This window comes from Acartia tonsa, chromosome 13 (assembly GCF_053477335.1).
Source record: "Acartia tonsa isolate MP-2025a chromosome 13, ASM5347733v1, whole genome shotgun sequence".
NCBI classification, from domain to species: domain Eukaryota; kingdom Metazoa; phylum Arthropoda; class Copepoda; order Calanoida; family Acartiidae; genus Acartia; species Acartia tonsa.
In genome coordinates, this window is record NC_137272.1 from 12297495 (window position 1) to 12322858 (window position 25364).

At 33.1% G+C, this 25364-nt stretch overlaps 1 protein-coding gene across 1 annotated transcript in view; it reads left to right on the forward strand.

Moving 5' to 3' along the window:
• Window positions 1–25364, forward strand: part of LOC145335149 (uncharacterized) — a 54306-nt gene that overhangs the window by 26066 nt on the left and 2876 nt on the right. The window contains exons 13-46 of the mRNA XM_080180881.1: window positions 1560–1607; window positions 1954–2008; window positions 2268–2310; window positions 2581–2697; window positions 3092–3132; window positions 4105–4155; window positions 5430–5487; window positions 6087–6153; window positions 6957–7025; window positions 7828–7876; window positions 8892–8959; window positions 9677–9831; window positions 11281–11410; window positions 12467–12529; window positions 13161–13202; window positions 13549–13648; window positions 14156–14248; window positions 14943–15064; window positions 15427–15466; window positions 16291–16358; window positions 17289–17400; window positions 17855–17893; window positions 18375–18478; window positions 18855–18933; window positions 20162–20293; window positions 20561–20704; window positions 21680–21874; window positions 22152–22258; window positions 22667–22789; window positions 23114–23250; window positions 23419–23517; window positions 23870–23919; window positions 24223–24323; window positions 24985–25071. Of these exons, the coding sequence (XP_080037007.1) occupies window positions 1560–1607; window positions 1954–2008; window positions 2268–2310; window positions 2581–2697; window positions 3092–3132; window positions 4105–4155; window positions 5430–5487; window positions 6087–6153; window positions 6957–7025; window positions 7828–7876; window positions 8892–8959; window positions 9677–9831; window positions 11281–11410; window positions 12467–12529; window positions 13161–13202; window positions 13549–13648; window positions 14156–14248; window positions 14943–15064; window positions 15427–15466; window positions 16291–16358; window positions 17289–17400; window positions 17855–17893; window positions 18375–18478; window positions 18855–18933; window positions 20162–20293; window positions 20561–20704; window positions 21680–21874; window positions 22152–22258; window positions 22667–22789; window positions 23114–23250; window positions 23419–23517; window positions 23870–23919; window positions 24223–24323; window positions 24985–25071 (2988 nt within the window). The remainder of the gene's footprint in view (window positions 1–1559; window positions 1608–1953; window positions 2009–2267; window positions 2311–2580; window positions 2698–3091; window positions 3133–4104; window positions 4156–5429; window positions 5488–6086; window positions 6154–6956; window positions 7026–7827; window positions 7877–8891; window positions 8960–9676; window positions 9832–11280; window positions 11411–12466; window positions 12530–13160; window positions 13203–13548; window positions 13649–14155; window positions 14249–14942; window positions 15065–15426; window positions 15467–16290; window positions 16359–17288; window positions 17401–17854; window positions 17894–18374; window positions 18479–18854; window positions 18934–20161; window positions 20294–20560; window positions 20705–21679; window positions 21875–22151; window positions 22259–22666; window positions 22790–23113; window positions 23251–23418; window positions 23518–23869; window positions 23920–24222; window positions 24324–24984; window positions 25072–25364) is intronic.

Consider the following 25364-nt stretch of genomic DNA (forward strand, 5'->3'; position numbering starts at 1 on the left):
TTTTTTTATCTGTAGAGAAGGGACCGCTGAAACGATATGGTTCACTTTTACAGTGAAGCTTCTTATAGTTTTTGGGAAAGGTTTTAGGCTATTTTATTTTTATTAAAAAAGTCGTTTGTTGGTTTTAAGCTATTTTTCTGCCCTTTTATAGAAAAATATAAATTTATATTTGGTTTCTTTTTATACATTAAATAATATTATTTAACAACTAACCCCCCAGGTAAAAATCTGAATGTGTGAGAAAGAAAAACAGAGAGAGGGGGAGAGAGAGAGAGAGAGAGAGAGAGAGAGAGAGAGAGAGAGAGAGAGAGAGAGAGAGAGAGAGAGAGAGAGAGAGAGAGAGAGAGAGAGAGAGAGAGAAAGAGAGAGAGAGAGAGAGAGAGAGAGAGAGAGAGAGAGAGAGAGAGAGAGAGAGAGAGAGAGAGAGAGAGAGAGAGAGGGGTTATACTCAACAAATGCCTATCTTAGAAAACGCTTATAATAAAAACTTTGGTTCATGGAAAGGATACAAATACAACAAAACCTGCAAACTTGTTTCCTTTCCATGACCTAAAACTTATAAATTATTTTGTGTTAAAGCTTATTTTGAATATCTACTATAAGTAGCCCTCTTTCTGTTTAAGTTAATAAATTATATTTAAGTAATACACACATCCTAAATATAAATTGTTAAAATAATGTAACAGGATGTCTGTATGTTTGTCTGTTCTAAAGGATCTTGCTAACAGCTGAACCAGTATGGTTCTCCTTTACAGGGTAGCTCGTCATAAGTTCTTGAAATGTTTATAACTATTTTGGAGGAGAATACCACCACCCTCCAAAACGATTTATACATTATACATTAAAAATTTTAATTTTTAAAATTTAAATTTTTTATGGAAGTTTGAAGCTTTTTTAGCAAGTAGTAATTATTGAGATAGGATGAGGATGCTATGTTACAATCGACAACTATAAATCAGCTGACCTTATATCCATATTTGGTAATATCTTTTTGATTATCCGTAAAAATCGTTTAATCTCCCCGTAAAAAGAAATTATAAACCTTTTTGGTTAGTTTGATATGTATGTAACAAAAGAATTTATTCTACTCTAAATTTGCAAGTAAACCTTAACAAAAAGATTGTTATTTGTCGATTTTGATAGGTTTTAAGATATGTATAATAAAACACAAAATACATCAATGTTTTCAAGGGAATAAATTCGTTTTTTTAAAGTTTGATTTATTTTAAAATGGGAAGTAATTAAGACTTAATTCTCAAAATAGTACTCTTAAAAAACATTAATCAGTGACATATATCAACTTTTTCCCAGCTTCGTGAACACTTTAAGGGACAAGAGAATGGTGATGTACATCCCCAATGATAAATGACAAAATTATCCCTTCTTGAAGTGTCTCCAAAAATATTACATTTTTTTCTTTTTAGGAGAACATTTTACCAGCTTTTCCATTTTAAAGATTTATTGGTTAAAATGTTTAAATACTTCTAATTTTGAACAATCTATTTATCTATCTATCTATTTAAGTATCTATCTATCTACCTATCTATCTATCCATTTAGGACGACCTGGAAGACGTAATGGAGCTCTGGGAGGCGGGAGAAGAAAAGGTCGGCCAGCAAAATTATATCTTAATTAACAGAACATTGAAATGTAGAGTAGTTTTACTTAAAAGTGCAAAGTCGAGCATAGAACTCTCTCCCCCGTTTTCAAAATAAATTGAAAAAAGGCAGTGGAGATTGTTTCTCCTATGTTTATTTTTTACTTTACGCAAAATTAGGTTAGGATATACTGGGTAAAGGTTATTCCAGCAGGGGTAGCGCTACCCACAGGGATAAGGCCTAGGAAAAAAATTACCAACCCCTTTTAATTTATGTTAAAAATAAGGGGCGGGAAAGGGGGGAACGGCAAAATTTCAATTTATTGATTTAAAATTATATTGGCTACATAAAATAGGAGGAAACGGTGGTAGAAGGAGACCTCAAGGAAACCGCAGACGCCCGAGACCAAGGCAAAGCTTCAATGAAAAAAAATATTTTTTTTTAAACCGCAAAAACTTAAAGCATGTTATAGGGCCTAATAATAAATGACGTCATAAAATAAAAATTACCAGTGAACGTTTACCAGTAAACATTTATATTGACCAATGGTAAAATGTAAACTGGCCACCATTGGTCATTTGTATTGTGTTATTTTTTTAGGCACTATAAGCTGCTTCAAAAACTTTAATAATATATGAGAAATTGAAGCTTAAAATTTAAAAAAAGTAGACCTCAACCAGTTTATTATGATGAATATGAATACGATTATGAGGCATTTAGAGTTTATTTTGAACATAATACATATTTACATTATATATAGAATAGCTTTATATTATATGAATCTATAACAAAAGATCTCATAGTTACTGGGAAGGTTTATACCTTTATTTGTGAGGGTATCTCCACCCTATGAAGAGAAATTACCCTAGGAAAATATGACCCTCCAAAATTTTGTGAGTATAATAATAACTTTAAGAATCTTCGAAAACAAAAAAAAAATTCGCCAAAAATTTAGAAAAAAAATACTCTAAATACTGCCAAGGATGACAATGAAACCGTGGAAGATTCTGGTGCTACTGATGATGATTTAGGAGATAATATAGTAGAGGAACAGGAAGATAATGAAATTCAGGATTCTGGCCTTGTTGATAAGCGTAAGGTAATCATTTTTTTCATTAACTTAAAAATAAAATATCAGTTTTTGATGCCTCTAGGATATTTTAGATTTTTTCAAGTAAAAATATTTTTGTGGGGGTATTCCTTATATCCAGGGATAATTTCTTCTGGGAGGATGGAGGTCCCCCCCCCCAAAAAAAAATAGTTTTAAACCTATCCTGGACCTATAAAGAGAATCTGTTTTAAAATATAAAAAAATCTACCTGAGATAGAAAGGCAGAGAAAGTGATAAAAAAGGAAATAAGAGGGCAAAAATTGCATTCTATTTTTCTTTCAATGAAGAAAATTGTTAAATTCTAAAAACTAGTGACGAAAATTATGAAGGTAAGATATATTTGCAAAGATCAACTTTTTTTACCAATTAAATATTAATTCAGAAACCAATTGAAGCTGTAGAGAAATCTGCTCCATTGACCAGGTGAACATTTCTTATATATTGTAGCCACGCTTCTAGTAGATCATACACAGGGAGGGAGGGGACAATAGGCTGTAATTTATACTATTTCTTATCATTTTACCATGTTTTTTTTATACAGGGTGATTCAGAATAAACTGCGTTTTCCGATTTTCTGATACAACCATAAGGAATACAGAAAAAATAATTATACATCCTTGTTCTCTGTAAAAAAATACATGAAACTTAGAAAAGATCTTTTTAAATATCTCTGAAAATAGCGGCGCATTTTAGAGCATAAATATTTCAAAAGTTACGTATGGTGTTTTTTTCTAGTAAAATTTTTTGCTCTAAGGTTGGTTTTTGAAAATTTATATACTTAAAAACAACATCTTAACACGGCCAATAAAATATTCTACCAACTACAATAAAAATTTTATTAAAAATCTCTTTATTGAAAACAAATATTATATATCTAACATATTTAATAATATTTTATCTAATAATATTTTTTTGATGTTTGGTATAAAAGAACTATTATGAAATTTCGGTTCTTTCCTTTAACGCACCTAGCGAGCACAGAACACCCTCCCCTTAGTTTTATGCTAACCCTAAGCTACGGGGCTAAACTAGTACCTTGTCTAACATAACCTAAACTAACTTAAAGTAAAGCACTATCAATCACACAGTAAACTATCTTGCCTTAATTTCAATTTTCAAAATAAGGGATGGAGGGGTTTCTATGCTTACTGGCGACTTTGAGGAAAGACACACAGAGAGATGGGACGATGGAGTGTTTATTACACTAGTCCCCAAAGTTTCAAAATAACGTTTTCTTATTTGTTGACTCTACAAGTTTGGGGACTTTAATGAATTTTGATTGGTTGATTATTTGATTACTGTACATTGATTATTGTGGATGTACATCAATTTATCGACTATTGTCTTATCCCTTCAGATCCCTGGGGAAAACACCAATATTTCTTTTATTTTTAGATTTCCCATAAGTGACAGAAAATCTCCTTTTATTGACAGATTTAGACCCAGGTACAGTTTTAGTGGTAAAGCTACTCCGTAAATGTTCGGTCTGTTGGTCTGAAACAATATTTTTAAAAGCAAAGCTTTAATATAGTTAGGGTCTGTACGTCCGTACGTAACGGTTAGCTCTTTTCGTTAAGCAAGGCATGTTGGAATTGTCTATTAGATTTAAAACTTTGATTGAGAGTTCCTTCAGCAATAAGGACTGATTAGAAAAGCCTAGAATTTGTATAATCTTCACCATAAAGTTTTTACGTCGATTTTAAATATGTAACCATAATTTGCATATAATGAAATGGCCACATTTGTTTGATTTTTAAAAAGGCTCTTCTTAGAACAATAAGGATTACAACATGAAAAGCTCTGAAACGGTAGGACAAACGAATATTAACACTTGTAGAGTGTCAGCACTGAATAATCAGAATATAAATATATAAGTCTAAACATAATTTAAAGTAATATTTTTTTTGCAAAACTACTCAAACACAGGACATTGTTTAACGACATACTTATACTTTTAGGACTATATTATAGAGATGCTTCGCTTATAATATTGTACTTTGTTGTCCCAGTAATCAGTATTGTTCAACTTGTTTAAAATGGACGTTCTGGTAACGATTTTAGAGTTGCTACGCTTTCTAAATTGTAACTAACTGTCATAGGAATCATCATGTAAAGTTTGAAATCGATTCTGGAAATTCTAACATGTCTAAATTAACGAAAAGAGCTAACCGTTACAGGCGGGCGGACGGACCAACCCTAATTTAAAAAGATTCGCTTTTATTATATTGTATCTTCCTTTGAATAACTCAATATTTTCTAACGAAAATTCTAGCAAATCCTTTTTATCATCTGCTGATTTACCTTTATGTTTGCAAATTTAAAATTTATATGTTGCAAAAACGAAGCTTTTCTACTGTAAGGTCAGTCAGCCTGTCCGAAATGAATTGCAATAGTTTATTTAAGCATTTATAATTTAAACTTTACATGATTATTAATCAGGTCTTGCGACAGATTTCATTCAATTGTTCAAAAGTATTCTTAATGATATTTCGTTCTTTCAATATTAAATTCTCCTTTTTTCACCCTAAATGTTTTTAAACCCACCTTGTGCACGCCACTATATATATTTGTTAATATTCGTTTGTTTTTTCATATTTAGGCAAAGAATTTTATCTTACCCAAAAGGTCTCCTGATTCAATACCTAACCAATGTTAAGCTGTTTACGAGATAGTTAACATAAAACCAGACCTCCTATTACTAAATTTAAACTTATGTTTAGGCTGTCATCGTCTGGAACAACAGAAGAAACTATTGAGCCCGAGGAAGCTCCTATTAAAGTAAGTTTTTACATTTGTGTGTAACGTCTGTATGTCCCATTGTTTGATTGTCTGTAATGCTAATTTCTATCTTTTATCTTCCCCTCTCTCTCTTTCCTTTTTCTCTATCACTTTTTCAATCTCTTTTTTTTTCTCCCTCTCTCTCTCTCTGTCTTTTCTATCTCCCTCAAGTGATCACCCTGTCACGGTATTTAATTGTTTAACAATAACAAATCATCAGTTGGTTTCTAAAATTAAAAATATATTTTCAAATAAGGAAATCTCTTTATAATGCATAAAAAAGGATAAAAAAATTGGTTAAATTATCCCAAATGATATCATATTAAAATAGTCCATCATTTTTAGAGGCACGAAAAAGAGCTTCTCATATGAGCTATACTGGATGTTGTGGGAGATTTTCTCATACCCTGATAAAATGTTTCTCCCAGCCGGCTAATATAAACTCCTATTCCCCAATCCCCACTTATGTTTTTATCCCATACTCTTCCCTGATTAACCACGGTGGTACGTATTGACCAAAATTTGAGTACTATATCAGAAACATAAATTCATAAATATCCTATTGTTTGTCCATTTCAGTAATTTAATTTTTATTTCAGGCTGAATCTCCCAGATCCCAGGTAACATTGGAGCCTCAACAACCAGTAAGAAATCAACCAAAGAAAGGTAAACACAATTTTTAAAAGGAAAAAATATATATTTTAAGGTATAATCCTCTTTTTTTCAATTTTAAAAATTACCTTCCCTTTCCGACAAAACTATGGCCTTGGCCGCAGCGCTCGGCCCCCTGGCCTGCTTAGCCGCAGAGCTGAACCTACTAGCCTGCCTAGCCGCGGGCACTTGGCCCCAGCCATATAATCTCACCTAACCAACCCTAATTGTAAAAAAAATGTTTTGTTGTGAGGAAGGAGGGTGTAGGGGTATAAAAGTTTTAAAATTGAAAAAAAAGGAACGCTATTCTTACTTCCCCCTAATTCTTTTTTTTTTTATCTATTTTAAACAATTATTTATACCAGAATCCTTTTTTATCTGCCTCCCTTTTTCATGAACACTGAACATATTCGCTCTAAACTTTACTTTTTCGTTTATCCTTGGAATGTTTATTACACTAGTCTGCAAAATTTTACTATCACGTTTTCATATTCATATTGGCTTTACAACTTTGGGGACTTTTGTTAGATTTTGTTAAGATATTTCATTATGTTTAGTTTCCAAACGTTTCAGCCACTAATCTAGAAGGGGTAATTTTGTCTATCATCGTTGGGGAATCCATCCTTAATTATTATCTTCATCGTTATTGTCATCCTTGTTAATGTATAATAGGAATATTCATTTATAAAAGTAACAGGATGTTTGTCTGTTTGTCTGTCTGTGAAATCGCTTCTAGAAAAAGATAACTTCCCTCAAAAACAAAAAAAATGTTCTTTTACCTTTTTATTCATTAAAATAAAATTAAAAATTTAATTTAGAAGCTGACCTAGAGTTGTCAGGGGATGAAGCAGCCGCTCTCTTCAGCAGCTTACTTCAAGATACATTAGGTAATATCAGGGAGGGTACACTGGTACCCAAAGTTTTATCTTATTCGTTGTTCAAAAACCTTGGGTTATTGTATTGAATAGTGATTAGTTGGGGTTCAAACTTTTCAAACAACAATTTAAATAGACAGAAGAGGTATATCATTATATTTATCTATCTATCCCTTCTTTAGATTCCTTGGTATTGGGTAATCTAGATTCTAGATGATCAACGCTTTTTAGACTTAACCATGGCATTTGATATAGTCATTTTAAAATGCTAATTTGCAATGAACGATTAATGAAAAATCTCCCCAGTTATGAGAAATAGATTACCCCTTATTTAGCATTCAATTATTGATTGAAATGTTTGGACATTACGTCTTTGTAGCACCCAATCATAATATGACTTTACTCCATAGATTTATAGGCCATAACAATTCAACGAATGAGTTTATAAACTTTGAAGGTCGTATCAAGACGATTTAGAAATGAAACAAGGTTGACAGCATTTATAAGTAGCGAAACTTTGGAATAAACAACCAAGGTGAGGTAAAAAATAGATAATTTGTCACTTGTCTTGTTTGACGTAATTTTTTATAGGCACTATAAGTTGCTTTGAAAATCACGGAAACTAAAAAAAGATGTTCAGGTCAAGAAAAATAAAAGATATTTCCCTCGTAACGTAACGTAATGACTGACTGGCAAACAGACAAAGTTATTAAAACCAAAAATTGTTTCTTCTTTTATTTTCTACAGGTTAATAACATTTTATACCATATACATATAGTTATTTGTAAAAGGACTAATAACATTTTATTTCTAGAAAACACTGAAGAACCTAAACAAGATATTCCATTAGCTCCGTCTATCAGGCAAGTTTTTCAATTTGAGTCAACCCTTCCGTCTGTACGTTCATAATTGACAGCTTTTATCGTTGATTCTTGCAGCAGTTAAATAAGATTTTGAAAGCGTGGATACTTTATAATCGTTACTAGAAAGTCAGTAAGACTAATTCAAAAATGTTTTCCAACTTATTCTGAGTTTCGATTTAGTAGATGTTATCAATGTCCTCCGTGTTTTATTAAAATAAATCTTAATTCCCTAGATATGTCTTTCTTTTAAAAATGATATTCGACAATCAATCCTTATGGTTATATAGTCTGGAAATGAGAAAAAACGATATAATTAATCAGTATGAATTTCAGTTTTGTGCAAAATTGTAAAAATTTTATTGACAGTATAACTTTTGTCATTTTAATTAAAGTTCCAGTTTGTTACTCAACACATAACTACCTGCCCCCTTTTCCCAAGGATTTTTTCGTCTGATAGCAATTTGTTTTCTGCTTCTTAGCTGTGTTAATATTCCCGTCACTATTGGTTGATTTTCAAAAACCCAATTGAGAGTCGTTGGGATGGGGAAATACAGTTATTTAACCACTTCCCCTATTTGTTGTTTTACTCTAATGGTCACTCACCCCCCCCCCCCCTTCTTCATTCCTGCAATTTGCAAATAATTTTAAGAGGAGGTACTTTTTTCCTATGCTCAATCCCTGCGGGGCCATTACCTTTCGAGCCCTTCCCATATCATCCCAACGGTCATCGAATCTTAAGCTACAGACAGACAGACTTACTTTTATATATGAATAAATATTTTTTTCTAGTATTCATTCGAAACCGATTCTGGTTTACAATCAGTCCTCATCCATACGAAAAAATCATGTCTAGCATCGTATTATATACAGTTTTCTACGCACATGAAAATGTAAAAGTCCATGACTTCGGCATCTCGGGGCTAAAAAAACTTGTTTTTAATATTATAATTGTACATTTTATATCTGCGAAAAGCTGTTTATAATACGATGCGAGAAGTAACTATCTTTCTTTTAGTACTCTTCCAGAAGAAAACGACATTTCTGAAGTTTCCACGAGATCAAGTTTCTTTCCAATTAGACCTGGTCAGTATAACTTTCAGGGATTTTAATGGACGATAAATTATGTAAAAAAAAACTCCCAACGATAATTAACAAAATGACCCCTTATATAGATTCAAATTGACAGGCACTATTAGTTTAGAGTCAGCTAAACACGATTCAAATAAGAATCCAAAGTTTTTATCCAACAAATAACGTGGTAATAAAACTTTGGGTACCAGTCCAATGTCCACTCCACCTTGATAATCTTTGTCACAACTAAAACCATTCAAAATGGTTTCTACCGCTGCTATGTCAGAAGCGCGACATTAATGTATTGGTCCAAAATAGGCGCAACTCAGTAACATAAACCGTCAGGACTTTTAGACAAAGATTATGCAATCAAAGAGTTATGTCTTTATTAGCAACTGTATCTTTATTTATATTACACTTTACTGTTGTTTTCCAGGAATATACCAGGATAAGACAATGGCCGAAAAATTGATGCACATCCCTAATAATGACAAGCAAAATTTCCATTTCTGTAGGTTACAATTATGGGTTGAAACACTTGAACACTCAACTTAATGAACCAACCAATCAAAAGTCCTTATAGTTGTTAAGCCAACGAATAATAATTATGAAAAACTTTTTGGACTAGTGTAATAAACCGCCCATTGTCCCCTTTCTACATAGTTCTTTTCTGTGGAAATTTTGTTATTTCTGCGCTTCTTAAAAACATTATTGTCCTTGTTTTTACAGGAGGAAGGCGTCCCAGCCCATTCAACAGGAGGCCAACAGTATCTAGCAGTGATAACAATGAAAATAATTCTGAAATAGACAATGATGACGAGAATAATGACGAGGAAGTTTCCACAGAATCCCAGCCAGCGTTTATTCCCACTCCCGCCATTAAGGTTGGTGTTGTTATCTGGGCCGGGATCATTCTAAGGCAAAGGCCGATAAATTGATGTACACATCCATAATGATAGTACACAAAATCACCCTTCTGTAGATTATTAATAGTGGTTAAAACGTTTGGACACTCAACTTCATGAAGCAACCAAATAAAATTCAATAGAAGTCCCCAAAGTTGTAGAGCCAATGAATAAGAAAGAAAACGTTATCATTCAACCTTTTGATTAGTGTAAGTAGCGGGACAAAGTGTTTCATAAATCAGCCATGTGACGTCATAAAAATGAGGGAGATGAGAGGAGAAGTGGGAAAGTAAACTCCTAAAAAATAATCCCTTATTTTTATGACGTCACAAAGCTGATTTTTGAGACACTTTGTCTCATTACTTAGTGTAATAAACAGCCCAATGTTGCCCCCCCCCCCTTTGTTGTTCTTGTTGTGTTGGCTATAGTGTGCACTGCACATGAATAGTAAGATATAAAAGTTTTCCGGAATTTTAAAGTTTGGGGGGGATTTGAAATCTGCATAAAATTTTGAGGATTTTTTTATAAAATTCGTTTTTTCTATAATTCTTCCTCTAAAAGCGGAAATGCAATTTAAGTTAATTAATTTTGGCATCTGTGATTGGTGGATTTAAAAAATCTGCGCTCTGATTGGATGGCGTACATCATTCAACCAATTAGAGCGCAGGTAGTTTAAAATCCACCTATCCTATTGGTCAAAATTAATTAACTTAAAATGCATTTCCGCTTTTAGATAAAGAATTAAACAAAAAACGAATTTTATAAAAAATCCTTAAAATTGGATGCAGATTTAAAATCTCCCCCTAACATTAAAATTCCGGAAAACTTATATATCTTAATGAATAGGGATAAGACAATGAACGATAAATTTATGTAGATGGAAATAATTGTTTGATTAATCAAACACTAATAGTTTGAGCTAACCAATCAAAATTTTTAAAAAGATACTCAAAGTTTTTAAGCCAACAAATAAGATAACGTGGTTATAAAACTTTGCGTACCAGTGTAATTTACAGACGCTTCCTGGATAAAGCTAAAATATAAATGCATATGTTCTTATCCATAAAAAAAGAACTTGTTACTTTTATACACACTAGCGGATACGCCCCTAGAGGCCTCTAGGGGCACTTGAGAAGGAGAGTGTCGAATTTCTTATTTTAGATTTTAAAAGAAAAATTTTTTTTTTTTGGGGGGGGGATTTTTCATTTTTTTGGGGGGTTGGGGGTGTCCCACCCAACAAGAAAATAGTTATAAACCTTCCCGGGACCTATGAGAAGCTACCCTGTTAAGGAGAACCCGATCGGTTCAGCAGTTAGCAAGATCCTTCGGTACAAACATACAAACACACAAACACACAAACTCACAAACACACAAACATCCTGTTACTTTATTATAAGGATTTGGACATTAATGAAATTAATTGTATAGACCACGAGAACACGACCAGCCTTCCCAAGATTCGGTGGTGGCCGCAGGAAACCATCAAAATTTGCTGGCGGTGCTACTGAAACAGATGAAGAAGATCAAATTGAAGTGGAAGATGTTGATAATACTGAAGGTAACAAAATTACCTCTTCAGTAAATTAAAATTAGTGGTTGATACGTTTGAACACTCAACTTAATGATCCAACCAATCTAAATTCACCACTGCCCCAAAAGTTGTAAAGCCAATTATAGACGTCCAAGGGGGGGGGGGGATAAAGTGGGGATTCCCTCCCCCATTTAAAATTTACCCCTACCCTGCTTCGCGCGCATTTTTAATACTAAATATTTTATAAAATTTAAATTACCTCCCCCAAAAAATTTTACCCCGGGGTAAATAAAATTAACCCCTGCCTCAGATTTCAGGTGGGGGTTATTCCCCCCCCCCAACCAAATTTTACCCCCGAGGTAAAAAGGTTGAGGGGGGGGGTTAAAAAAAATTTGCGGCATTTTACCCCCCCCCCCCAAAAAAAAAACGAATTACCCCCCTCCCTTCCAAAATTCCCCCCCCCCCAAAAAAAAATCTTAAACGCCCCTGAGCCAACGAATAAGAAAATAGTTTGCTAGATGAAGGGAGGGAACATTGTAAATTTGAACTTTACAAATTAGAGAAAAGTATAAATAAGTATTTTTGTTACTGTATTTGAGCATATAAAAGGTAACACCCAAATTTGCCTTTTTTTCAATTTTCCTTGAAATATGGATATATCTCAAAACTGATTGATGGGGCTTGTAAAGGAACTATTTGAGTATCTTAGGTAAAAAAAGGTCTAATTTGTAAGCATTTTTGACTGATTTGTAACCAAATAATGATGAAACATATAAAAAGGTAACACACTTCATTATAGATCATTATGTAAACTAAAATAATTTGTTGAAAAGTTGAAGCATTTCAGGTTTGAACCAAGTTTTTAAACTAACAAATGAGAGGATATTGTTATAAAACTTTGGGTACCAGTATAATTTACAGTCTAATGTTTACTCCATTCCTGCATGATAGTAAAAAACAGATTATGTCACTATTTACAAGTAGTAAAACTTTAACTATCGGTTAAATAAATCATAATAAACATTTTTTTCTCTAAAAATAAATATTAAAATATGAAATATTTACAACAAGTATAATTTGCAGATTTAGAGCCTGAAAGCCAAGAAGAGATAACAAGTTCACCCCTACGCAGAATACCAGTTGTAGGTAATACAAAGTATCTTATATAGCAGCCGAGAAATAATATATTTTTATGGTGGCCCCGATTCTGATTCATTTATATGATTCTAAGACATTTAGTGGAAAATAATATGGATTTTATCGTATTATAAGGAAAAATAAAATACAAATTATAAGACTAATCACTATTTTATTGTCCCTTTTATTTAATCATATAAACCTTACATTGTTACAACATTGTACAAGTAAAATTAAAACAAAATTTTAGGTGGAGGTCGTCTTACCCTAATACCTCTCACGTGGCCCAAGAGGCCTCTATGGGCGTAAACTTATCAGGGCTTGGCAGCAGCGCCCCGCGCTTAAGTCTCAAATTTAAACCCGCTTGTGTGTATAAAAAAGATTCTGTAACGATGGATTGATGACATAATATGACGATTTCACTGAGGCTTACACGCGAGCCCTAATAATTATAATAAAGAGGGTAATTTTTTCGCGTATTTTTCGTAAAGTTGGTTGTTACTGTTTAGTCAAATGCGCTTATTAAGTCAAGTTGTTCTTTATTGTAACCAAACTGTTCTTTATTGTAACCAAACTAAAAGGTAAGACGCAATTTTACAGAAAATACGCAAAAAATGACCCCCTTAATAAAATTTTGTAGGTGGAAGGGCAGAGGAGATACTTGGTCGTGTTCCTATTGTCTCTAGGAAAGATTATCAAATGTTGAAATTTGGGATCCTAAGTGATAAGACAATGAACTTTATATTGATATATATTCCCAAAGATGATACACAAAATATGAAAAGAAAACGAAGTAGCGGGTTTCGTCGTATTTTCACAGTAGCTTTTTATAGGTTATTTTAGGTTAGGTAAAAGTTAATGATTGCCCCAAAGGGTTAGAGCCCCTCGCAGGGGCTAGAAATAGAAAAAAAATCTTCTGTGAAAATACGACGAAACCCACTACTTCGTTTTCATGATCCAAATAATTCAATTTGATTTTTCCCATTCTCTATTTCTGATGATAACTTTTTTTGATTATCTAATTGATCCCAGTGTTGAAGAAAGTTCATCAAATGAAGAAGTTGGTGTAACTCAATCTCTGATTAAAATGATTCCAATGGTCAATAAGATTACCACCGATGATCCCCAAGGAAAATTGTGTTTTTTCTTCATTCATCATTAAAAAAAACCTTATATAATAACTGTTTGAAGTTTTGCCTCAAAGGGCCTTGTTGAGCAACCCCCCTTCCTTTATCATTTATTTTGGAATAAACTGAAAATAAGGGGTTAGTTAGTGTTTGTTTGTTTATTACTTGTTACATTGGGTACAAGGTTAGGGCACCGCCGATATAGGCCCTGTGGGATTAGAACCCGTTCTCAAGGGTTAGGTATAGTGAAAAAAGTAACCCCGCCCCCCTATGTGTTTGTAATTATCTGATTTTTTCAACTTGGTTACATATTGTTTTACAAAGTGTCTCAAAAGATCAGCCGTGTGACGTCATAAAAATGAGGGATGATAGGAGAAGAGGGAAAGGAAACCCACAAGCAAAGACGCGTTATGAATTTACCTTCTGAACCTCCATATGATCTGCTTTGCTCCACCTAGACGTAATCGTCATTGTTTACCATTTAAAAAAAACACAATCTAAAATTATTAGAATCTGGACCCAAAAGTAATTTTCCGTTGAGACCAAGATTTAACTTTGGTGGAAATAGAAATTCAAATCGTCCAACCTTCCCTTTGAACAGGTAGGAAATACAATTATATTAGTGTTAGATAAATAAAGTTTCTCGGTAACAGAGTTTTTGCCCCAGATGGCCAATCTAACACATTAATTGTGTTAATATTAGGACACATATAAATATAATTCATACTAAATATAATATAATTTCCCTCAAGTGGAAATACATTGAAAATAATGGGGGGGGGGGGGGGGGGTACTTCTTTGGGCCAGGTTAGGTTGGGTTATATTTAGAACAGAGTAATCCCGCAGTGAATAGGCACTATAATGATAAACCCTCCTCATCCTTATTTTCAATTTATTTATTTTTAAAGTGGATGGGAGGAAGGTTCATTTCTCAACTAGACTTTAGCGCTATCAATTTTTTTGACGATTTAATTTTTAGAAAGCTAACTTTATCCTAAGAAATTCAAATATTTAAAACTAAGTTACTATGTGGTTTGTCAAGTGTTTCACATTATACAAGGGAAGAAATTTTACACGATAAGATGTACCCAAGAAAAGCTTTATCTTTCAAAATGCGGCAATTTATAGCTGACTCAATAATGCGTGCGAAATGAAAAAATTATGCCCGTGCGTACTCAAATCTATAAAATGTTTGAACCAATAACAGGTCTGGGATGTACCTTCACTGTTCTCCTATTGGCTGATTTAGCCAATATGTCTCTAGATTATCTCTATTCACTCAATAAATTGTTCAGAGAGGACACAGAGGAAGAACCTGCAGGTGATGATGAAACTATTGAAGAAGAGGCTATTGATGATAATAATAATGAAGCACCTGCTATTGTTTTTGAACAACAAGAGCTACCTAGAAACTTAGGTAAGTAAACGAATGTTTTTTTTTCAGAGAATGTTCTTGCTATAACCACTGAACCGATATGGTTCCTATTTTAAGTAAGTCTTCTTATAGATCCAGGAAAATTCTATAACCCCCCCCCCCTCCAATGAATGAACCTACAAAGATTTATTTCTTTTATTTTAAACCTAATATCAAAAGCGGAGGATCAACTCCTCCCCCCTCTTCCCTCAAGTGTCCTAAGAGGCCTCTAGGTGAAAATATTTTTATAATCCTATGACTATAAATATATCTAGAAACCATTCACAAGTTGCATCTTATTTTGTATCTTGATGTTTAATGCTCGAATTCGATCAAAATCTATCAACCTATTTGATTATGTTTAGATTCTAACGAAGAAAGACAAAGCTTTGTTCCTAGACGCAGGTAATTTAATTATTTACATTATAGTGCAGCTACTTTATAATATAACCCGCGACTGTGGCATGCAATCATCAAAAGGGTTGGTTGTCTGTAGGACGTTTGGCACTTAAGTAGCAAGATTTGGTTCATAGGTTCGCCAAAATAATGATGTATCCCGGCCTCTAGAGGTTATACAGAGCTGGATCTTTAAATCATTTCAATGGTGCGCCAAATCGGGGGGCGCCGAATTTCAGCCAAACACAGCGCGGCATTTCGAAAAATGCTGTGCTCTCATTGGTGGAAAGTTGGCTCACTCCGATTTGGCGCACCATTGAAATGATTTAAAGATCCAGCTCAGGTTACTTTATAATAGGGGTTATGGGTGATTGCCTAGAAAATTATGAAATAGTGTTTGCAGACATAATCTGTTAGGTTATAAGAGCTTCAGTAATAACACTATGATATTTTTGGTGGAATAAAATCATTGGTTATAGGTTAGTTTTAGATATGTTTAAATGATATATAAGTCTACCTATATGTGTTTAATCTATAATAAAAAGTAGCTTGATGTCTGTCTGTCCGTCCGTCCTTTAAGATCTCGGTAACGACTGAACCGATATGATTCTATTCTTCAGGGTATATATCTATTGGTCCTGTGGTGGTATTGAGCTATTTTCCTGGGGAGTGGGATACCCCTACAAAAAAAAAATCTGGGAAAACTACTTCAAAATAAATGGCAGCACCAGAAATACTTAATTTACAAAAAAAATTACCTCTTGGGGCAAAGCCGCTAGTATGTATATATTTCTTCTATAACATAATTACTAAACATTAATTATCATATTCAGATTTCCGATAAAACCCTTTTCCTTAAGAAGAGACCCTGTAGAAATTGCTTCAACCACTGAAGAAATTGGTATGTATCTTTTTATGATCGCAGATCTTATTTTACCTATGGTATCTTTAGAGAGAAAATTACACTGGTACCCAAAGTTTTATGACAACGTTATCTTATTTCTTGGCTCAAAAACTGTAGCTACTTTTATTGAATTGTGATTGGATGGTTTTAAACTAGAAGTGTAAGCCCTCTTCATAAACTATAACACACCCAATTGAAATTTTTAGGTAAAAACGACTAAAAATTAAAATCTATTGAATTAAATTAGATTAGTTTCCTAAAAGGTAGGAAGTATGCAGTAATGTGTATTTGTGGTAGTCGGACAGACAGACTGTCACTTCCTAGAGCACGCTATGCTCCGGGACTGCCGATAACACCCAGGTGGTTAATCCCCTCACTATCACATTTTAAGCCAACCCATTCTTCCATTGTTGACCGTCAGAGAAAGCGGTCAAAGTTATCACCCGCCGATATGGGGAGGGAGTTGCCCCTCCCCCCCTGCATGTTCCAGTAACCTACCCTTTCCCGGGGGACGTCTACCTTACCCCCTACAGGGGCCTGCCCATCTGTTATTCACCTGGCTGCAGCCCCCCATCTTCTCCACACCCATTTTCTACCTAACCCACTATTGTAATCTGTTTGTATATAAAGCCATTAATTTGTTGTGTATATTCAGTTCAAATAAAACATTCAAACTGTAACTACTTGTAGTACTTTATTGATAGAATCCTTAAGGCTAGGGGCTCTTTTGACCGGACTCGCTCAGTAGAGTTGAACTGCTTCACCCTACCACATATTCACACATTGTTTTCATACAGGCAATATGAGTAAGACATAAGAAATATAAAAATATAATATCACACAATAGATAACAATCATATTGGATAGAAAAGTCTCACACTCTTATTGCAATAAAAAAAATGTTTACAAAAATTATGATTAATTTAGAAGAAGAAACAAATGGGGCAGATGTTGAAGAACTAGAAGAAGTATCTGAGAGTGATGATGAACCTGCCTCTAGGGATACAACTTTTAGAAGACCTCTTAGAACCAGAACAAGGTATAACTTTATATGATAACTAGCAGCCACGCCTCTAAAGGCCTCTAGGGGCACTTGAAAAAATGTGTGTGGGGTAGGAGTGTATTTTTAAAGATTTCTCTTGGGTGGGTGGAGGTAATTTCCCACCTTCAAAACAGTCAAGAACCTTAACAGGACCTATAATAAGCTTCTCTGTAAAGAAGCATATGAATTCAGTGGTTAGCGAAATCATTTCTTACAGACATATATCCTGTTACATATCCAAAATTGTATCCATAAGTAGCTAAACAATAAACAAATTTTAGCAAATAAGATACCCAAAAGAGAAAGGTTTTTATCAAGATATCAAATTATTAAAGCAATAAGTATCTTAGCTTTATTTTTAGAAAAAGAAAAGTAAATTAGTTGCGATTTTTGTTCGTTTGACTTTAGAATAATGTTTGATGTAATCTTACTTATTAAATTCTCATTTTAGATTGCCTACTGCCTCTAGAAATAGTGGATCAACAGAAAGGTATTTTTTTCTCATTTTTCCAAATTATTTGTAAATAAATTGTGTATTTTTGGTAATAAGTCTGTGCATATGAACTTACTAACCGCTCTAACACTTGGTGAAGCCTCTTGATTTGAATATTTATATTTTTTTTTTTTTTTAAACAAAAATTGGGTGTAGGATAGACTTTTCCCCTTTATTTTTCAAGTGTGTTTGAGGCCTCCATGGGTGCAGTCTAAAGTTAAGCAGCATTTTTCCTTAATTTTAAAATAAATTAAAAATACGGGAGCGGTAATAGTTTTTTGTTTGTATGTTTGTTTTTTGTTTACTTTTGCCAGGTTTAGGTTATATTGGGTATTGGGTGACCCCGCAGGTATAGAGAAAAAATTCCCCTCCTCCTCATATTTTCAATTTATCTTAAAAATAAGAAGGGAAGGGTGGTGGCAAAACGCTTCAGGGCACTTTAAACAACAAACAAAATTAAATTTTTCTTACTTTATAGTGTTGGTGGAAGACCTGTACGTAGACGTGGCCAGATAGTTAGGAAACCTACAGTCATCACGGAAGAGGAAGCTGTTACTAGTGAACCTAGACATCAAGATCAAGGTGACATTTTCATTGACTCAGAAAATGATAAACTGCAAAAAAAACATTATGACAACATCCAACAAATAAACAATAACTAATATTTTTAAAGTATAAACAACAGTTGAACAGACAAATTGAGTTATTCAGTTAATAATCATTGGCCAGAATATTAACAAAAATAGGAATATAACTGTAATAGCAGCTGAGTAAATTACTTTGCCGTAGTACAAATTAATAACAAAATGATCTAGAACCTTGGGATTTAGATTCTGGAAGCTGTAACGTACAAGGAATCTTCTAAAAAAAATATAAAAATTCCTAAAATGGACATAGTTTGCTTGTATTTTCTAGAACCCAGGGATACTATAACCTTTTTATGTTTAATTTTATTTAGAAGATGAAACTACAACAGAACATGTTAGAAGTAGAGAAAGAGTTGCTCTCAGACAAAGAAACAGATTCACTATTTCAAGGTATGTAAAATCTCTTAAATGGCTGGACTAATTTTTTTTTAGTAGCGAAGCTATTCTATAATTCGAAATGTCCGTCCGTCCGTCTGTTAGAGACAAAGTGGGGGAAACTTGATTTTCTCGGCTCCTATCAAAGATAGACAGCTGATTTTTTTAGTAAAGATTCCTATGACATATGCGCATCTAATCTATACATTGTTTTGTCCATCTGTCTGTTAATTTGGGTGCTAGATCGATTCCTAGATTTTTTTGTTTTCGTAATTTTCTCGACTCCTTTTCAAGACAGACGACTGAGGTTTTCAGGGATTAAGTAAATTTGCATCCTACATATTTTTTACTAAGTTTCATTAAGATTTATAAATTGATTGGGGTGCTAGATCGATTCCTAGTTTTTCAAGTTTTCATGATTATCTCAACTCCTGTTTAAGATAAACGGCTGAAAATTTTAGAAATTAATTAAGTCAACATTCTACACATTTCTACAAAGTTTTTTTTTAAAAGATATGATAATTGGTTGGGGTGCTAGATCGATTCCTAGTTTTTCAAGTTTTCATGATTTTTTCGACCCCTGTTCAAGATAAACAGCTGGAATTATTAGGGATTAATTAAGTCAACATTCTACATATTCTCACCAAGTTTAATACAGACTTGCTATTGGTTGGGATGCTAGATCGATTCCTAGATTTTATGTTTTTCTTCATTTTCTTCAAAAGACATTATACATTTTAAAAGGTTTCGTGAATCATTTCATTCATGTCTTTTTAACATACTCAAAAGATTATTTTTTTCCAGATGTCTATCAATAAATTTTGAGCTTCGCTACTTATGGATGTTGTCATCCTTGTTTTTAGTGTATATTTTCTTTGTTGTAGTAGGTATGTTTTAAGCTATGATAGGTGTTAGTAAGGGAAATAACATGCAAGGTATAATGGAAGTTATTTAACTCCTGGATAAAATACTTGGCTAAACCTTGTTCTAGTTTCTTCTTGTTAAAAATATTTCTTACCAATTCAATTTTAAAAGATTATAATAAAGTCAGTTAATTAATTAATTTTAGAAGAAAAATAAATTGGCTTTAAAAGATATGTATATGGATTATTTTGAAGTGGATTCCCTTTTTAATTGTTTTTCTGATTGCTTTTTTTTTAAGTTAGCAACTAAAGAATTTACTTAGCTACTGTTAAGTAAAATTTTGTTTCGTAGATTTCTCTTACTTATGAATATAATTTAGAAACAATGGTGATGAGAGTGAGGAGGAAATTGAAACAACTGAGAGACCTGTAGCTGTTACAAGACAACCTTTCAGACAAACAGCTCAGCAACAACATGTTAGAGAACCCCAACCTAGAAGATTGTTATCAAGGTACCTTGATCAACACACCTTTATTATCTCATATACTCACTTATTTATTCTCTTAAATAAATATATACAAAGCCTTATTAATAAGATTTTCCATATTGCTACTAATTGATTGTATACTGCTCTGCTCATATAAATTCCTCAAGCATTATAGTAAGGTTTTAAAATTGTTTTTTACTTGAAAACATAAATTTGCATTCTAATCAATTATGTATGCTGCTGTGATCCTTATAAACAATAATGTCTTATAATTGATATTACAATTTACAGAAGACCAATTGTAAGAGGTGAAGATTCTGATACAGAAATTCCTGCTGAAATTGAAATAGAAAATACCCCAGAAGATCTCCCTGTAGAACGTCTAGTTCCCGTGACAGAAAGAGTGGTGCTCCAAGAGCCTTCTTTTGATTCAAGGTAAAACATTGAAACAAAACATAAAAACAAAAGGTTAACTTCATTTAGGAAACTTAAAAACTCTTAGGATTCTATTTGATTTATAAGGTTTATTTTTCTGAATTATTTTTTGTTGACAATAATACAAAGCTAATATTTTTAAATTATGTTTTATGCCTTACGAAAAAATATATTCGAAGCTGTTTATAAGCTGCTTATATAGTAACTACTAGAGTTGGCTCGATATAACTATCTCACTATTGGCTAGTTTTCTATGAGTACATATCTATTTATCTATTTCTCAATAAATCAATTTTCCTCCCCCGCCATTACTATCTAAAAGAAAGATGTAAATATTTAATAATTTTAATAACTTTAAAACGAATTTTTTTAATTTTATTTATTTTTACATTACCATCACCAAAGGGTTAATATGATTAAAATTTTAGTTTTAATATTTGAACACACAAATGGAAGTGTCGCCACAATCGAATTCTTTTAAAACAGATTTTACTTAAATTTTCTTTTTTATGAGAAATTAAATACTTCAAAATAATTTAAATAGCAACATGAAACGGAAAAAATAAATTTATTTTTTATAAAGTAAAATAATGGGTCTCATCTTTCTAGCCAATGAGAGTTTATTATGGATTATTGGAGCACTATGAGTTTTAAACATTTGTTCCTTGGAAAACTTGGGCTCATTTAGAGACATTTATTTCCTATATAGATCTGTCATGGATCTTGAAGCAATAAAGCAGGCTGTTTTGTAAATGTTAAAAATTGGAAGAATCTATTAAATAAAAGTTATCGCAAATATACTTAGTAAATGATAAAAAAATGACTCATAAAATACACTAATGACCATTGATAGTCCAATACACAGACTAAATTACCAATGACAGGCCAGTATACATTTTAATTGATCAATGCCAGGCAAGTGTGATGTTATTTTTATCTTTATTATATTTAATTAAAACATTATTTTAATTTTAGGGCAAGATTACCCACTGCTACCAGAGAAAGAGAACCCATAAGACAACCTGAACCTGCAAATAGAGAACCTATTCTGCCAGCTAGAGTACCTGTTCCTGCCAGCAGAGAATCTGTTCTACCAGCAAGAGTTACTGTTCCCGCCAGAGCACAATTGCCACAGTTTAGTAATCTTCAAGAAGAACCTAGAGCTATTGCCAGGAATGTTAATATAAAACACTCATCAAACTAATTCTTGATTGTATTCCTACTGATCAACTCTATTTATATGTTTTTGAAACCCTCAAAAACAGCAGTTCCATAAAAGTTTTTTTCTGCTGTCTGTCGTGTCCTTATGTCTTTTTGTTTCCTTAAATTCTGTTTGTTTGCCTATTACTATTTTTTAATTATTAATCTTTTATTAAAAAGCATACATCAATTAAAAATCAAAAACTTTTTGTGTATGTTTTTTTTTTTAAATATATATCAATATTGACAGAGGGCAGTCAATCAATAGGCAGCAGTTAGACACAATTGTTGAATCAGAAGATCTTCCACCACTTCCATTTAGAAGGCAACCACAGCCTCTCCGACAACCTACTTCAGGAAAGAATTAATAAATTTACATCTTAAAGATTGAAATCTTGGAAAGAGAGATTAAGATTGAGAGAGTGGAAGAGATGTTGAAGAAAGACGAATTATATATGTACTAGCGGATGAGCCCCTAGAGGCCTCTACTTTTTTTTTAGTTTTTAAAAAAGTTGGAATGGGGGGTAATTTTTTTCTAGGGGTGATTTCTCTTGGGAGGGTGGTGGTACCCTCTCTCAAAATAGTTATAAACCTTTCCGGAACCTATGAGAAGCTACACTGTTAAGGAGAACCCAATCGGTTCAGCGGTTAGCGAGATCCTTCGGTACAAACATACAGAAAAACAGACAGACAAACAGACATCCTGTTACTTTATTATAAGGATAGATTACCATTAGGATAAATAAAATTAATTCTTAAAAACAGGTGGCAATGACATCTTTTCTAACCCTGATCTACTGGAGACAGCTACTGCTGGTGTTAATGATGGAGGAGTTACAGATATTTTTTCTGCTACAGGCGCAGTTGGCCTTCCTTTCTCTACAGGTATTGAAATGATATGATAAAAATAGCAATGTTTATTTTTTATCAATATCCATCAAATATTACACGGTTCTTTTATAAATAAATTAACTTATATATTGATCTGCCAATTTTTTCAATTTATTTCTTATTTCTTTTCAATGTGCCAATAATTTTGTCTGTCAATCTGAAAATTTTTCCTATTATTTATTTTTCTATATCATATGTGATTTATATATTTAATTCCTAATTATTATTACCATGAATTGGCAATTATATTATTTTGTTTTGATTTTTATCCATTTGATTAAAGATTTCTTTTTATTTAACCAAGAAAATATTTTTTAGTTGTTCCTCAACAGCCAGCAACACCAGCAGCTGCTCTGACTCCCGCATTTGCCCAGCTCACTCCTTTCCAACAGCTGATCCCATCCAACAAACCGGTTCCTCTGCCTACACCAGCATCATCTACCAACGTACAACAGGTAATTATATTTAAAAATTAACATGATAAAAACAGTGAATGGAGCATTTGGAACTAGAGAACCTTTTTACAGGCAAAGGACTATACCTATGATCGAATATGTAATATGGACAGGAGGACTGGTACAGCATAGAATAATACATATTCTTTAGAAAAGTCGTTTTTGCAGGCCCCAAAACAGGTTAACCTTTTGGAACAGCTAATCCCATCAAAGTCGTCTTCTCCCGCCACAGCAGCTACTCCCGCATTTACACCTCCTCCTACACAGGTATAGGAAGACAGTTGCACAAAACAGCTGATCACATTAATGTCGTCATTTCTTGCAGCGGTAACTTCTACAGGATCCCCTCCACAGTTTTGTTAACCTAGATAAGCCCTAATTTTGTTACCTATACCAAAAATATCTTGCATTCCTGCCAAAACTTTCTACAGATAATTAACCCATTGTTGACATACTGTTGGGCCAATAGTTCAAAATGAGCATAATAGTATAATATTTTAGGCCTGTTTTGGGGCTCTTAACTCTTCAAATTGATGTATTATATTTGTATATTAAAGAATAATGTAGAATTAGATCTGTTTTCTATTGATTATTTTCCAAATATTTTATTTTATTTTAGGCACCAATTAACTTACCGCCCATCAGTGTACCCGGCCAAGCTGCCCCCAGGTAAATATTTTGTTTTAAAATCGGAAAGGTGCATACGCTCAACTAACTGAACCACGGCTAAGCTTCTAGAAAATTTTATAATAGGGGAGAGGGATAAAGGGGTTATCCCCCAATTTGTTTCCAACATTAAAAAAAATTAATGGAGCATATATCACGGATTTACTAGGATTCTCACACCCTGAAAACTTTTTGATCAACTTAAAACTTCCCTGAAAATTGTGGAACTATCTATCAAGCTGTCTTAGAGATCTTATCTGACAATGCATACAACTTGTCTGTAGTTTTATTTCTTAATGCTTTTAGGATTCCTGCAGGTTTTGGCAACTTCCAGAGTTTCCAGATTTTCCAGGGTCCTGGTCAGTCCACTCCAATCAATACCTTTACTGGTCAACCAGCTTTAACAGGTAAGATATCATCTTTACATAAAAGTAACAGGACTTCTGTGGAGAATTGTCTTACTAGCCGCTGGACCAGTATGGGTCTAATTTACAAAGAAAATCCTACAGAACAAAGGAAGGTTTATAACTATTTTGTTCAAGGTTAATCACCTATGGAAATTTTTTGTTATTTTTGTTTTAAAACTAAACTTTAAAGTGGAGTATTGAATTCAATGAGTGTCTAGCATACAATTTAATTGGTCCATCTGTCTGTTAGTCATGCCACAAAATATATAATTTGAAAAACACAAGAAAATATATATTTTGTAAACATTTCTTTGTTGATTTATGCCCTTTATTTCCTTCCATAATTTTTTTGTGCTTTGCTATTATGAATGGTGTCATCCTTGTTTATTATTGTTCTAGCGGCTACGCCCCCTAGATGCCTCTATATAGGGGCACTTAGGGAAAAGAAAAAATTCATTTTTTTTCTTGGGGCGGGTAACCCTTGGGAGGGGATGGTGATTCGTTGAACCTCTTCTGATATAGTTATAAACCTTTCCAGGACCTATGAGAAGCTACTCTGTAAAGGAGAACCATATCGGTTCAGTGGCTAACAAGATTCTTCGGTACACAGATAGGATAGACAAAGAGCCTTTTACTTTATTATAAGGATATTGTTATTAAGGACAACAACAAGTTAACAGTCCGTTTTTGAGTCTGCAGGCCTCCAGCCAAAATTCTCCAGCTTTTACCAGCAACCAGTTTAACACAGGTACAGTTCTGACCACTAGCAGGGTTCTAAAGGAACAAGAAAATGGATAAGTAATTGATATACGTCCCCAATGACGATAAACAAAATTACCACTTCTGTACATTAAAGTAGTTGGTTGAAAGTTTGGGCACTGCAAGTTTTAGCCAACAAATAAATAATTGAAAAAGTACCAAAAGTTTAACGCCAATAAAGGAGAGAACGTGTTATTAATTACAATTTGTAGTCGAATGACCCCTCCCTCCGTGACCATTATCATTTTATAAAATTAAACATGGACTATTACGTCAAATAGA